The sequence below is a fragment of the Ornithorhynchus anatinus genome, chromosome 20 (genome assembly GCF_004115215.2).
Source record: "Ornithorhynchus anatinus isolate Pmale09 chromosome 20, mOrnAna1.pri.v4, whole genome shotgun sequence".
In the NCBI taxonomy this organism is placed as follows: Eukaryota; Metazoa; Chordata; class Mammalia; order Monotremata; family Ornithorhynchidae; genus Ornithorhynchus; species Ornithorhynchus anatinus.
The window spans coordinates 3,736,744-3,749,793 of record NC_041747.1 but is presented as its reverse complement, the minus strand read 5'-3'; the positions used below and the strand labels follow the sequence as shown (position 1 = coordinate 3,749,793).

The 13,050-nt window shown below is 42.1% G+C and overlaps 1 protein-coding gene across 9 annotated transcripts in view; it reads right to left on the bottom strand.

Annotated features, from left to right (window-relative positions):
• The window catches only part of FRY (FRY microtubule binding protein), a 262,289-nt gene that overhangs the window by 80,001 nt on the left and 169,238 nt on the right, over window positions 1-13,050 (bottom strand). For all 9 annotated transcript variants that reach the window (XM_007668511.4, XM_029048275.2, XM_007668507.4 and 6 more), the window contains 5 exons: window positions 11,793-11,925; window positions 7,991-8,098; window positions 3,292-3,550; window positions 1,714-1,896; window positions 66-152 (listed from right to left, as the gene is read on the bottom strand). In XM_007668511.4, the coding sequence (XP_007666701.1) occupies window positions 66-152; window positions 1,714-1,896; window positions 3,292-3,550; window positions 7,991-8,098; window positions 11,793-11,925 (770 nt within the window). The remainder of the gene's footprint in view (window positions 1-65; window positions 153-1,713; window positions 1,897-3,291; window positions 3,551-7,990; window positions 8,099-11,792; window positions 11,926-13,050) is intronic.

Below are 13,050 nucleotides of genomic sequence, written 5' to 3'. Positions count from 1 at the left end.
CCGTTTCACGATTCTTTCTCAGATTAGGTTGGTTCACAGCTACGCGTGATCCAACGAACACTTACCGAATCCGACACTGCTACGTGAATAAAACTTTCCAGAATAGAGGAGCTGAGCTGATCCATGACATCAATCATTGGTCTGTCATCATCCTGTATAAATGGCAGGCAATTACACTCCACAGGCAAGAAGGATCCAACCCTCCCTCCCTCCTTCTTTGTCTCTCACATGAAGCAGAGCCGCCTGTAAGATGGTGATAAGGTGCGTGACTTGTCTGAGAATTCAGCGATAGTTGCCATGGAAGGCTAGAACTTTTCGTTTTCTCCTTCTAAACTCCTGGTTTTAAATGGATTTAGCCAAGTCCTGGATCAGACTGTACTAACAGCTTTGTAGTAGAATGTTACCAAACTCAACACATCCAGTATCAGATAAACAAAGCTTTGGGATGTTACTCGCAAGAGCAATCCTTTACAAGAATAAGCACCTGAGGATCTGCATTGAGACCACTGGGTGTGGGCCAACTACCCAGGATTTATTAATTTCTTAATTAAAAGAGACTTCAAGTTGTGCAGGGTATGATTATTGTATCTAACTTCTGAAATTCAAAATATTTCATTGCTGTGAATGGTTCTGGGAGCCAGGGGAGCTGAGTTCTAATTCTACCCCTGCCCTTCTAATTTTACCCCTGCCCTGGTCTGCTCTGTGACCTTTGAGCATTTGGCATTACCCCCTACCCTCAGCCCTATAGCACATTTGTATATATCTAAAAATTATTTTTTTATATTAATGTCTGTCTCCCTCTCTAGACTGAAAGCTCACTGTGGGCAGGGAACATTCATTCATTCTTTCATTCAATCGTATCTACTGAGCGTTAATTATGTGCAGAGCACTGTACTAAGCAGTTGCGACAGTACAAAATAACAATAAACGGACATATTCCCTGCTCACAAGGAGCTGGGAATAGGTCTTTTTTCCCCCTTCAATTAAATATCCTCTGATTGAGTTGTGGTAGTTATGGGATTTTAAGTGATTATGAACATTTCTCTTTATGAGCAGAGAACGTGTCTGCCAACTCTGTTATACTTTTATATTGTGCTCTCCCAAGTACTTAGTGCAGTTCTCTGAACAAAGTAATCACTCAATAAATACAATTTATTGATCAACTGATTAAACCCTAAAAGACGTGTCAGAAATCTGGGTCTCGTTGTGGTTGCCAGAGTTGGAAAAACTAGAGAAAGAAATCTGAGGTATTATGAATCATCTCATCCTTGTTATTAAGTAATTATTTTCCATCAAGCAAATATTGTAATCTTACTGGTTAAAAGTAATCTATTGTTTTATGATTTGAGTGGTCAGGAAAGGAAGAAAATAAGACGGGATGCGCTATGCATGGAAAATTAAAAATGGATGACATGATTTTTATGACATGATATATGTGATAGCCGTGAGGGCCATCCCATTTGCCAATAATGTGATTTACATCAATATAAATGAACATATTCTGAAGTTTAACTACATAAAAGATCAGCTCAGTTCAGGTGCATTACATCTTTCATGCGAATGGCACTCCAAGGGGGTATTTTAGGAAGAGTCATGAATCACCTCCTGGATGAACCTGCCATCATACTGACCCAGGAATAGATGATTAATGTTCTTTACCTAGTATAACATGAGGTGTAATTAAAAACCGGACTTTAGGCAATTTATCCGTACCTCTGGCTGTCCCAGCGCAATGAATAATGCGCGGATCTCCTTGAGGATCAAAACAGCAAGTTTGCGAGTAGCGATCTGAAAACTGCACAGTAATACGAGAGCAAATCCTTCCACCGCATGTAATACGCTTGAATATGGGCTTCTTTCAGGTTGGCTTCGGTGACTGGATCCATTTGGTATTAGCTGTACAAGATAAAGGACATCACTCTCAGAAAACGATAAAAAGCAATGGAAGAAAAGCAAAATAGATTGTTTTTGCAGTTCAGCAACAGGTGACCCATTTTCAAGAAATCCCAATAATTCAAGTTTTTCAACACATGTGAATAAGCAGATATATCTAACAGCCATCAAAATGACTATTAAGTAGAATGCTTTTCTGTTTGTCTTCTAAACTGCCGGTTTGATATCATTTAAACTGACTGCTACTCCAAGGGGAACTGCAATATTTCATTGGTAACGGTAAATATTTCACCGCATAACTTCAGGAGGGAGTTCAATAAGCAAAATTCTGATTCAAGTTAAGAAAACATACCTTCAGTACTTTGGCCTGACAGCCCAGATAACACAGTGTTATGCAAGGCAAAAAAGCTCAACCAATAAAAGAGGAATGTATTGTGCAACACATTCTTCTAAGAGATGGCTATTTACTAAAATAAAGTTCCAAGAGGGAAAGGAGTTTTCACTGCTTCGCAAGATAGTTCTGCTCATACGTGGGAGGAGAGAGAAATTTTACCAACAGGCTGATGTAGTTTCAATGGGGTTCTTATCAGTAAGTCCCAAATGAACTAAGAATGGAAAAATTTAGTCTCCAGTCTGGGCTCACTGGACCAAGGTTGCTTCTTTAAAACCCTTCATGAGCAAGTCTGCATTCACATTGCCTTAATTTCATACATCCGCCCTCCCTTTTCTCACATATTAAACTTTCTGAGTGAGACTGTCAAAAATGGTTCCAAAATTATTGGTCAGCTGGGAGTGGAGAGGGAAACTGATTTATAGAAAGCCCATTATCTTAAAACCATCTTTCCCCACACCGCCATCTGTGATTAAGTACTGAGATCAGCAAATGTTCCGGCGAATGCTGTATTTATGCTTTCAATGTCAAAGAAGAAGTTGTAATTATTATCATGCAAAATGACCCTTGGGGCTCTCCAGAAAGGGGCGGTGGAACTGATCTTGGGGATCTGTTGACACCCTCATCATTTTTCAACAATTTATGTGTCACGGGCGGTTCCGCCTGGTGGTGACTACAATCTTGTAAGTAGAGTTTAAAGCATACCAGCAAAATAAATCAGATCCCAGTGAAAGCTTGGATTTTCCCCATCATTTTGTTGCCACTTAAAGAATAAAAAATGGCATTCTGATTCCCTGTAAACAGAACCTGACTCATCTGTGAAGAAATTAAAAATGAGGCTCAATTCATTTGCTCAATTCAAACACATTTGAAACTTCACTTAAAAAGCTGTACGTACCACCATGCACTAACGGCGATATTACAATATACAGTTGGGGGACAAATACCAGCGGGTGACAAAATGGCTCCAACCCATAAAGAGATTTAATTCCCGTTTGGAAACCCACCTCTGAGGTTCTAATTTTGTTTGTTTGTTCACAGACTTTTCCTTGAGTTTGAATGACAAGTTTCCACTGAGTGAGCAACTGTAGCAGCAGCTTGAGGGAGCTCTCTAAAAGGGTGTAATGCATGTCGTTTACTTCCCGTAACAGGAAGTTAGTAAAGCCAAACAGAACATCTTCTCTCCAGTCCGTGAAGTCAACCAGTAGACCCTGAAGGGAATTTTGGGCAATATGTCGTAATTCATCGTCCATATGGATAGACAGCCTGAAAGGATAAAGAGAAGAGAAGAGATGACAAAATGAGTTGCATCGTTAACCCCTCATTCACCCTCAGTTCTTCCAGAAAACCTGTGCTGCTCCAACCTTGGATCCCGTTATGTGACTCTCACAGACCTTGGTCGACCCTCGCTTTTCTCCTAAGACTGGGTCTTTTCCCTTCCCTTTCGCTTGTTTTTGACTGCACTTTCCCCCGGCAGAGATAAGAAGAGTTCTCTCGGAAATGGAAAAGCACTAAATCTTCACTTTGAGATGAGGAGACAGACTCGGTTCATTGCTCTGCACATGGGAAGCACTCAATAAATACGATGGAACGAGTGGATATTCAATGAATCTGTTGCCAGTTGGGAAGGAGGTGTGGCCTAGTAGAAAAAGCCTAGGTCTGTGAGTCGGAAGGAGTGGGTTCTAATTCCAGCTCCGCCACCTGCCGACTGTGTGATCTTAGGCAAGTCACTTCACTTCTCTGTGCCTCAGTGTCCTGATCTGCAAAATGGGGATTCAATCCCTGTTCTCCCTCCCCATTGGATTGTGAGTCTCTTGTGGGACAGGGTCTCTGTCCAATTTTACTCTCTTGTATCAACTTCAGTGCTTAGTACCTTGTGTAGCGCATAGTAATAGCTTAGCAAATACCACGGTCATGTATTATCCATATCCCAACTCACGCTGGGTTTCCAAATTGGGCTGGCTACTTCTATTTCCACGAATGAGCTCGGTATGCAAATTCCCTTTTTACTTTATGAAAGATAGAAGAAGAGAGAGGGCACAAGCAAACCTGACAAAATGGCTCAGAATCAAGCGCACTGCCCACTTGATTGCAAATGTCATCACTTCTAATCTGGCAGGAGAACAATCATGTTCTTGCTTTCATGGGTTAAAAATAAACACGGCACGCTCTGTAACTCCAGCTAAGCAATATTTTGCTATTCTTTGAACAGGTTTTCCTAGTGAATGCCTGGGAAGAACACAGTCGCTTGGGCAAAACTAACAGAATCAGTAACCTGGGCCCTCACCAAATGCACTGCCTAAGGAAACCCCTTCTGATTCATTATTTTCACTTGACCTGTTTAATACCCTCATTAGTTTGCAAGTTCCCTGAGGGCACAAATGTGAGCCTTGTTTTTATTATACTCTCCCAAGTGCTTAGTACAGTGCCTTGCAGTCAGTAAGTGTTCAGTCAACCTTATTAATTGGTACCTTTTAGGATTACTTTCTAATTGCTTCCAACATAACCTCTAAGCATCTGGGGCAGCGCCCCACATAAAACAGATACTGAATACATTCTACCATTGCTGTTGGTGACGACTATGAGGGGCAAAGCTCTGTGATCTTTTTTCTGGTAAATACCATGTGATAAGGATGGTTAAGGCAAACACTTCTCTCTTGTATTTCTGGAGTCAATGGCCACGTCACCGTCTATTTCGATGAAGCACTTACTTACGAACCGACCGTTCAGTTCTCCCTTCAAACATTAGAAGCGCAACCTCTAAGCATTATTGGGCTTCTCTTAATTTCTACTTTGCACATCAAATCATTTTCCAATCCTCAAATCCAGGAAATAGAGCCATTTTAAGACCCCTCCCTGCTGCATTTCGGTCATTCCTTTGGAAATCGCTGTTTTACTAAACTTCCTTCCTGACTGGGGCAAGAATGAAGAGAAATAGCCTAGGAACACAATCCAGGCATCTACATTCAACCTTTAAATGCCTAGAGAAAAAAAGTTACCAGGAAGGAAAGGGAAAGGTTCTGATTAAGGCAATCCCTGGTTGTCGGGGTTAAACTCGGTCTTGAGGGAAAAAGAAGTTGGCATCATTTAAAAGAGGACTGCGAGGGACATCAGAAGGAAACATCCCACACCTCAACGGGTGCTATAAACACTTTCACCTTCCCGAGGGAGGGAGGAGCTTGAAATTTTCCGGCAGGCATGGTCTCAGTGTGCATGCCTGTTTAGAGAAAGCTGATATGGTGGATTTCGGCAAATGCTAATTAAATTGAATGGCTGTGGATTGCCTGTGTAATCCTTGGATTACACAAATGCCAGATGAAGCCGAGACTGTCCTCTGCCTGCAATCTCACCAGAATCAAGGATATGGAAGTAGGAGCCATTTCGAACCATTTCAAAGGCAAGGCCCAGTCTTTAGTATTCCCAAAATATGCTCTTTGAACTTTTTTATGGTATTGGTTAAGTGCTTACCCCGTGCCAGGCATTGTAATAAGCTAATCAGGTTGGACAAAGTCCACGTCCCATGTGGGGCTCACAGTCAATCCCCATTTTTCAGGTGAGGTAACTGAGGCACAGAGAAGTGAGGTGACTTGCCCGAAGTCACACAGCAGACGAACGGTGGAGCCAGGATTAGAATCCAGGTCCTTCTGACTCCCAGGCCTTCGCTCTCTCCGTTAGGCCATGCTGCTTCTTAGATTCTTGGACGAATATTACTTTAGAAATCCAGGCTCACTTCATTATGACCTGGTTATTCTCCAGAGTAGAAATGGAAACAAGCAGCAAAAAAACAGGGCTTTGTGGGGGTGTGACAGGTAGACACAGAGGACGGGGAGGGGAAGACTGACAGACATAGCAGAAAGGGGGAGGCACGGCATATGTGGAAGTAAGGAGGAAGAAGAGGCAGACACGGAAGATGAGAAAGACCAGAAAGGGGGAGAAGAGACTCAGATTTTCGTACTTAGAGATAATTCTTTTGATTGATGGCAAGGATATCTCTGAGCAACATAAGGAGCAGCATTAATTACTGATGTCTCTGCCTTTCAAAGCATGCTGTCAGAAAGGCTAGATCATCTCACGGCGAGAAAAAATCTGATATTTGTCCAATAATAATTTTGATAATTATGGGCTTACTATGTGCCAAGCACTGTATTAAGCTCTTGGGTATACAAGATAATTAAGTTGGACCAGTCCTTGCCTCACAAGGGGCTCTAAGAGTGACCCAGATGATTTCACTTCCATCCTTGGATAGAATTGTTTTTGACATCAAGATAACAACCGAGAGAGAGCAGGGTTGTGGGTCTGGGAGTCGGATAACCTGGGCTCTAGCCCCAGCTCTGCCACTGGGTTGCTGTATGACCACAGGCAGGTTACTTAATCTCTAGGGCCCCGGTTTCCTCAACTGTAGAACGGCGAACGTACTACCAATCTCAGAGAGGTGTTGGTGGACAAAAATGAGACAAGTAATGAGAAAATACCCTGGAAAATATAAATGCTCTACAAATTCAACGTATTACTGACCTATCTCCTTATTCTGAAGACCGCACTTCATTTTGATTTTTGGAGCACCTTGAGTTTTGAAGCCTTACAAACTGCATTTTTTTTTTTGCTTTTCCCACATCTACTCTGTAGTCCAAGGGCATGGGTGGGGCTTCCCTTTGAGGTGCGCAGACAGGGCTACTTCATCCGCTTCATAGGCCATTCCAGACATTTCCTGGACTTTTCACCAAGTCAGAGTCTCACAACACATATTTGTTCTTTTATCTTAATAAAACAGCACCCACTGCCCAGAGCTTTATAAGAATGCACATAATAATAAACACCACTGGCTATAAATAGTCCTCACATTCCAACAAAACCGAAGAGAACTCCCTCCTGATATTCAGACACGCTTCTTTCTAAAAATAATGAGGTTAGCAATGCAGCTTGTTCTCCCTCAGAATTAGGCTCTGTTGGCTCAGGGTGGGGAAGGATGGGCGAAGGAAAGAAATTCTGAAGATGAGCTTTTCTGAGAAGAAACTTAGATCCCTCAGTTTTCCAGGTAACGGGACTCCAGAAATCCACAATATGATTGTGCTCTGTGCCTTGTAGATATGTTTATTCAACTCCTCGTGCAATTACTTTCTCTACTTTATTTGTAACTATTTTACGGTCTCTTTTCTCCAATAAAGTATGAGCTCCTGATGGGAGGGGATTGCGTTGTTTCTCGATTTTGTACTCCATTCCCCCTGCCTCCCGTTTACCTCTAGTAGTAGTAATAACATTTATTGAGTGTCCACTGGGTGGAACGCACTGAACTTGGGAAGAGTGAAATGTAGGAGTGACGGGTTTCCTGCCCCCACAGAGTTTACACTCGAAAGAGGAAGCCAGGACATAAAGATATGCACAAATGACTAGAATGAATAATTTAATGTACAACTGAATAAACAATTCTACCTAAGTGCCCCTCACCACCACGATGATACTATTCGGGCAGGAGGCAAACCGACGGCGAAAGTTGTACGCTGCCCTACCATCCTGCAATGTTTCTGAACTGGCACTTATTATTTCTGCACACGGTAAGGGTTCAATAAATACAACCGATTAATTTCCAGAGACTAGACTCAGAAACCTGGCAACAACCAAATTAGAAGCTCTATATTAGAAGTCAACTCCATGCTCTTTTCACTAGGCCATACCGCTTCTCCTTGTCTTTAACGGGATAAAAATTACCTGGCCAGTAAGTCGATCAGTTCAAGTTTTGACATTCCATCTGGGAGCAGTCGTGGAATTGCAGCCACACAAGTCCTAAACAGATCGATTTTCGGCTTTCTCTCACCCCTGTAAGTTGGAAACAAAATCTGTGTGTTACTGAACAAGTGGTGTGGATTTTAAAAATCAGCACATCGCTCCCCCTGAGAACTCTTCTGACCATAAGAAAAGCCCATCTTCGTTCAGACTATATGGTCTATCCAGCACAATATTCTGGATTGGTCATGGTACGCTTGGAGTGATGGCTTGTCCACTTTGACTCCATCTTGGTGTTTTAGAGTTGTACCGTCCAACATCCCATCTATTAACCCCTTTAAAAAGGATTCGGAACAAATGACAACAAGGCATTTGCATTCTAATGTCTTTTTCTCTTAACAAAGGACACACCGACTGAACAAAAATAATGCACTCGAAGGACAAAGACAATAATGAGAATGCAAAACAGCACAGAATTAATTCATTCTCAGAAAAGTAACTGCAGTCGGAATAGCAATATGTCGGAGAACATTCTCATTGCAATTTGAAGATCGTAATCAGACAGCAATTGCGCTTTTCTTGTTAGGTGCCATTCTAATGCATGATATCACTTCTTAGCAGGCTTCTGCAAGTTTATTGCCTTGAATGGAGAGGTGTTCATTAAAAAAACAAAAGCGCCTATCTGAATGTCTTAAAGTGCTCTGCCACTGTTGAGTGATGCAAAAATGATTTTCTCTCTATTTCCATCAGGCTTCCATTGTGGCATGCTATAATTCCCCAGATTTGGCATTTGCCCAGGGGTTTTCAATCTGTTAATCTGAAAGGGCGACTTTAAACCAAGCTTTATCTGGATCCATAAATACATTCAGAACACTGTGATCTTTCCTGCTGGTTAATTTGTACTAAAGTAAATAGATAGGAAAACTCTTCCAGCCTGTTCACCAGATGTTTTCAACAGCTGGGAATGGTTTTGGAGTTTGTTTTTTATCAGCTTAAGACAAATGTCTGGGTCTGGCTGGAAATGCAAGATGAACTCTCCAAGGCTCCCCGACTGATAAGAGCACACTCTAATATAAAAACTGCAGCGGGCACACACTTCACTTACTGTGATACAGGGCGTATCTTTATTTGGAACCAGCAGAGTAACTTCAGTGTTAAATTGCATCTAAAAATAAATCCGCGTCACCAGCACAACCCCATAAAGGGGATGCTTGAAGCCTGAACCCAAATTCGAGATTCAAATTGCTGACGGTTCTTAGCAGAAATGGGACTGTTGAATATATCTTACGGTTATTGTCGGGAAGGAGGAATTTCTTTTCCCTTCCAATACCGCAGCATCTCTAGTAGGGGGGGAAGGAGATGCCGAGCTTGGGAGAGAACTGTTTCCAATGCTGGTGTGGATGTGGATTCTAAATTCTGCCTCCGCTACTTGCCTGCTGCCTGACCTTTGGAAAGCTACTTCACTTTTCTGTGCCTCAGTTTCTTCAACTGCACAATGGGGATGCAAAAGCCTCCTTCTTAAGACTGACCCTCTTGAGGTACAGCGACTACATTTGGCCTGATTAACTTGTATCTACCCCAGTGCTCAGAACAGCACTTGACACAGAGTAAATGCTTAACAGATACCATTTAACAACAACAACAAAAAAACTTAATTCAGTTCTCATGACCTGGCGCCGGGATCAGAATAACCCAAGTGGCTCCAATATTCCCCTTTGCCCAAGTCCCTCAACTTTCTTCTTTCCCAAAAATGAAACACTTTTTGAGTCGCTTGCCCTTCGGCTTTCCCACCCACAGACTGTCATGGAGAAAATAATATCCCAGCCCGCTCTGAGTTGGCCAACCCTGAATGTAGTCCTCAAGAATACTTATAAAATCCATGAAGATGCTTTAAAATTACAAAGCTGAAATAGTTATACACCAAAATCCATATTCCCACAAAACATTCTTGGGTTTTCTCTCCTCACTGTTGAACTACACTATGGTTTCTATTGATTCTTCTTCAAAAGCAAATCTGATTCATTTTCAAAGTCTGTGCACAACCCCAGGAAAAAATAAACGGAAGAAATGGCATAAAGGTACATTCACGTCTTCTCCAGCCAGGAGGGCAAATGATTTGTCTGGGGGTTTTGGTTTATCCATCTATTATTTTTGGTTAAAGAAGTTTTCCAAAGGGAGGTACGCTTCACATTATTGAAATCCAGCGCTTGAATCTCTAATGAAAAACTTACTCTTCCCATCCCCTTTATGTGGAATTTACTGCTTCGGTTCCAACCTCCGGGCTATTTCTAGTATGTTCAGCTGGATTTATAATGCAACAGAGAAAACTCTACTAGTTACACAACCTGGGCTTTGTGCCAAAGTGGCCTGCCTGATTTCTTTCCCAGGCCCCACCCGGAAGCCAATGCTACCAATGAAGTCACCCTTTAGTTGGCCTGCCCTGGGTGCAGATTACTAGAAAGGATATTTACAAGTCAAAAGAAGGATATCCTTCTGCCTAGCTCCGATCACCCGGTGGCTCTTCAGATTGTTGTTTGAGCCATACACCCGGTATAACGTGACATGGTAGGAAGAATGCAAAATGGTCAGCTAGTCCAAGACCTCGGCATTGCGAAAAGATTCCATGACTGAGTGGGAAAATGTTCTTTGGGATCAATCCAGCCACGATGGGCATTTGGTTTGTTTGTTTCTTTTTAATAAACGCTGACACACTGGGCAGAACCTCTAGAAGTGAAACCTCTTGGGTTTGTGAGGCTGGTGATGCCCCAAGGGATATATCAGGGGGCAGAAGACGGGTTGGGTTGAGAAGTGCTTGGGGGCTGATAGCCACCATTTCATAAGTCCCCTCTGAAAAAGTATCAGTTAGCCCATTGGCCACCATTTATTTGCCCTATTTACCTTCTCTTATGTTCCGAACACACCAGTATGGTCAGCCCCAAGTTGAACCTCATTTATCTGGGTTGACCAGTAGCAGAAGTTTTTGCAATGGTGAGTCTCTTTAGAAGACCGCCCAAGTTGGGCATTGCGACCCAGAGCCAGAGGAAAAGGTCTACAGTCTGGAACACTTTTCAAACTACCAACCCCCACCTAGAGAAGAAGAGGATGGGAGTCCACGCAAAAACTGGCTTAGAGCTGTGGGGAAAACCAAATCAGAAAAATTTGAGGCTCAGGCTGGGAGAGGGTTTTTAGTTTGGCCATTACAGCCCTGGTTTTTAAATTCTGGGACAGTTCGCTTCTTCTCTGAATGTCTCTGCTCTGCCACTTGTCAGCTGTGTGACTGTGGGCAAGTCACTTAACTTCTCTGTGCCTCAGTTCCCTCATCTGTAAAATGGGGATTAAGACTGTGAGCCTCATGTGGGACACCCTGATTACCCTGTATCTACCCCAGTGCTTAGAACAGTGCTCTGCACATAGTAAGCGCTCAACAAATACCAACATTATTATTATTATTGTCCTTGACCCTTTTCACATAATTTGAGTTTCAATTTTCCTTGTGAATTAATTTATACTTCTTGGGCAGGGAACATGTCTGCTAAATCTGTGAACTCTTCCAAAGTGCTTGGTACAGTGCTCTGCACATAGTAGGTGCCCAGTAAACACCACTGATTGATTGATTGATTAAAGGGAGAGACTATGGCTGACAACTTCACTGTGATTTTCCCAGTGCCCAAAATAGTGTTCTGCAAACTTGTAGATGTGGATTGGCGGCACATGGGGCCATAGGAAGATAAATATTGTTTTTATTCATTCCTCTTCCTTTAAAAGTCAGCTTGCATTAAACACTTACGTGATCATGTCCTCAGGTTCTTTGTTTAACATCTGGACATTGGTTAACATCATGCATCTCCCCACTTCTTTATCAAGATGTCTCAGAATGTTGTCCACAGCTTTCCTTACTTGAGAGTAATACAGTGACATGCCTGAAAAAATTTGCAACAAAATCACTTTGGAACAGAACATAATTTACTACCAAGAAGTCAGGTGTCTAGATGGTAAATTTTCATTAGAATAGTTATTAGAAGTCAGAGGGCCTGAAATTTTTCTCGACACATAAACTGTTGTCCCAAGTTTGAATTTCTTGGGTTAGTATTAACAAAAGGAAAATGAGTCACAGTTGCTTCTGCCTCCTTTCTTATTGAGTCAGAAAATGATAATAAGCTTCATATCATTCCAGCCCACACCTTAACAGTTTTATAATATTACATCGGACGATTCTTAGAGATACGTGAGTTGGGTTTTTTTCAATCGACTAAAAATGGCTTTGAGCTAGCAAATTTCGAAGAAAGGAAAAGGAGGATTTCAACTAGCTTTCTGATGTCTTGCTGAGGAACAGAAGAATGGCTGTCCACATGCACTTTGTGCTGGTTCCACATACTGAAATAGGAAAAACTTTTAACCCACATAAATGAAAACTGCCAGTCTGTTCTACTGCATCTCCTTAAACTTTTATTTTATAATGGCCTTTCGACATCCTCTAAACTTTGAGAACCAGTTACTCTTATCTGTACATTTCTTCAGGGTCTGTAACCTTCTGGATTGTAAATTCCTTGAGGGCAGGGATCATATAATAATAATAATAATAATGGTATTTATTAAGCGTTTACTATGTGCCAAGCACTGTTCTAAGAGCTGAGGTAGATACAAGCTGAGCTGAGCTGCTTGGGGAAGCAGCGTGGCTCAGTGGAAAGAGCCTGGGCTTCGGAGTCAGAGGTCATGGGTTCGACTCCCGGCTCTGCCACTTGTCATCTGTGTGACTGTGGGCAAGTCACTTAACTTCTCTGTGCCTCAGTTACCTCATCTGTAAAATGGGGATTAACTGTGAGCCTCACATGGGACAACCTGATTTCCCTGTATCTACCCCAGCGCTTAGAACAGTGCCCTGCACATAGTAAGTGCTTAACAAATATCAACATTATTATTATTACAAGGTAATCAGGTTGCTCCAGGTGGAATCATATCTAATTCAAGCACTTACTACAGTGCTCTGCACAGCGTAGGCACTCGGTAAATACTATCAATCGATCAATTAATCAATGGCATTTATT